The following is a 2,296-nucleotide window of genomic DNA, read 5'->3' on the forward strand; positions in this document are numbered from 1 at the left end:
ACTGAACTAGAACTGAACTAGAACTGAACTAGAACTGAACTAGAACTGAACTAGAACTGAACTAGAACTGAACTAGAACTGAACCAGAACTGAACTAAAACTGATTTATATTTTCACCAATACAATCACAATATTTGATATTTTTAAACTTTTTAACCATTTTCTATTTTCAACTTACCCATAAGTAGTTTTTCTAATGAAACCGACACGATTGCAAATGGTCTTGACAACACCAATATCCAGAGGGGAATTTTTTAGCATGCTAACACCCTGTACAGCCAAAGTTTCCAACCATTCCTTAAGAGCTAAAATCGAAAAACAAACTTCCTAAATTAGTTTATATTCTAAGGTACACGTTTTCGAAATGATTTGTATTTCATTTGAATTTTTACCTACCTTCATCATTTTCCATAATATCTTTATATTGGAATTTTTTCAAAATTTTTGGGAAGTCTTCTTTACTCCAGGGTTTTGGCTTAGGGCGATACCAGCTATCGATATAGTTATCTTGACGTTCTTTATTGAAACTGCGCTCCTTAAGCCAATCCAGGCTAAAAGTAGATTGATGATTATCTGACCAATATATATTTACCTCCTTGCTATGCTCATTCACATTAATTTTCTCCACTTTAACATCACAATCGAAATTATTCCAACGCAAAGGTTTACGACTCAAAGAGTCCCTATGAAAACACTTATCACACAAACAATTGTCACGCAACCAAACACCGGGAAATTGTAAAGTGGATTTCACTGAATCCTTGGAATCTTTTATCAAAACCAATTGATCACCTTCTTTAACACTAGCACTTAAAGGTCTGGCAAATCCTTTGCTGTTATTCAATTGTTTACTCATGCCCCTGGCAAGTTGTTGCAAACTTTGTCTCGTTAGAATCATGGTGCGTTTTGTGAAGAAACCTCTTGCTTGAAGACTTTATGAATGAATGAAAAAATATTGAAACAACTGAACTTAAGTACGTTAATGACTAAGATCTTTCAAGTATTTAAATACCAAAAAAAAAAGATGTTTATTTCTTATCAAGAATTTTTCAAAAAAAGCTTTCATTAAAAACCAAATCTCTTCTAACAAATTGATCTACTAACAACAACTGAATTAATACAAAATACTCATTGTCTGTCACCGAAATCAAAACATCTCATGTACTTTATACTACCTTTTAGTGTTGTCGTCACTTTTTTATTTGAAAAGCTGATTAAATTTTTAAGATTTTTATGTTTTGTTTTTTTTTATAAAAAATCACATGAGTTTACTTGAAACATGTGTAGGTATTAATATTTTCAGATTAATTGTATTCTAAATAAACTGACATGATTGATTTATAAAAATCTCTTTGAGACGAGGTAAAAAATATTAATTTTATATACATTTTATTTTAATAAATTTCAATTTAATTTTTGCCGCCCATTTTTGAGCTTTTCCAGACACTGTGTGACTTACAAATATATACTTATATACAAACAAATACATTCATATGTACATACATATAGTATTGCTGATAGTTCATTTTACTTGATTTTAGAATAATTTATATTATCTGTTCTCGCGTGCCTATAAGAATGGGATTTAACGACCCTTTAATGGTGGTAAATTTTAAGTTTTTAAGAAAAATTTTAAATGTTCAATATATTTCTATGAAACTCAATTTATATATAAATTTTAGTTCGATGAATGACAACTTGTTCCAGAGTTTTAATAGATTAATGTGAAAATATATCATACTTTCTACAAAGGAAAAAATTTATCTATCAAAAAATTTTATTTTTATAAACTAAAAAATTTATCGAAAATTTTCTAAAACGAAAAAATTTATCCAAAATATTATTTATAGAAAATGTTCGATATAAAGAACATTTATGGAAAGTTTTCTACAAAAAATTCATAATTTTCCGCAAACGCGAAAAATTTCAAAAGTTATCCCTCAAAGAGAAAATTTATTGATAATTTTCTATAAAATATAAAATTTATCGAAAAGAATATATAAAAAGTCAATTTATAAAAAATACTTTCATAAAAAGAAAGTGTAAAAATAAAGTAATAAAAAGAACATTTTTCAAAATTTATAAAAATAAAATTAATATAACGAACATTTTTCAACGGAAAAAGGAATTAAAAGGAACCGGACTAAAACTAAACTAAAACTAAACTAGAAGTGAACTAGGAATGATGTAGAACTGAACTAGATATGAACTAGAACTGAACTAGAACTGAACTAGAACTGAACTAGAACTGAACTAGAACTGAACTAGAACTGAACTAGAACTGAACTAGAACTGA

The 2,296-nt window shown here is 27.7% G+C and overlaps 1 protein-coding gene across 1 annotated transcript; it reads right to left on the reverse strand.

Moving 5' to 3' along the window:
- Window positions 1–174: 174 nt before the first annotated feature.
- LOC111682797 (gamma-butyrobetaine dioxygenase-like) lies at window positions 175–976 on the reverse strand. The gene is made up of 2 exons (XM_046955221.1): window positions 397–976; window positions 175–305 (listed from the first exon to the last, which is right to left on the reverse strand). The coding sequence occupies exons 1-2, from the start codon at window positions 896–898 to the stop codon at window positions 175–177; spliced, it is 633 nt and encodes a 210-aa protein (XP_046811177.1). The 5' UTR covers window positions 899–976.
- Window positions 977–2,296: the final 1,320 nt, after the last annotated feature.

The sequence above is a fragment of the Lucilia cuprina genome, chromosome 6 (assembly GCF_022045245.1).
Source record: "Lucilia cuprina isolate Lc7/37 chromosome 6, ASM2204524v1, whole genome shotgun sequence".
Classification (NCBI taxonomy): domain Eukaryota; kingdom Metazoa; phylum Arthropoda; class Insecta; order Diptera; family Calliphoridae; genus Lucilia; species Lucilia cuprina.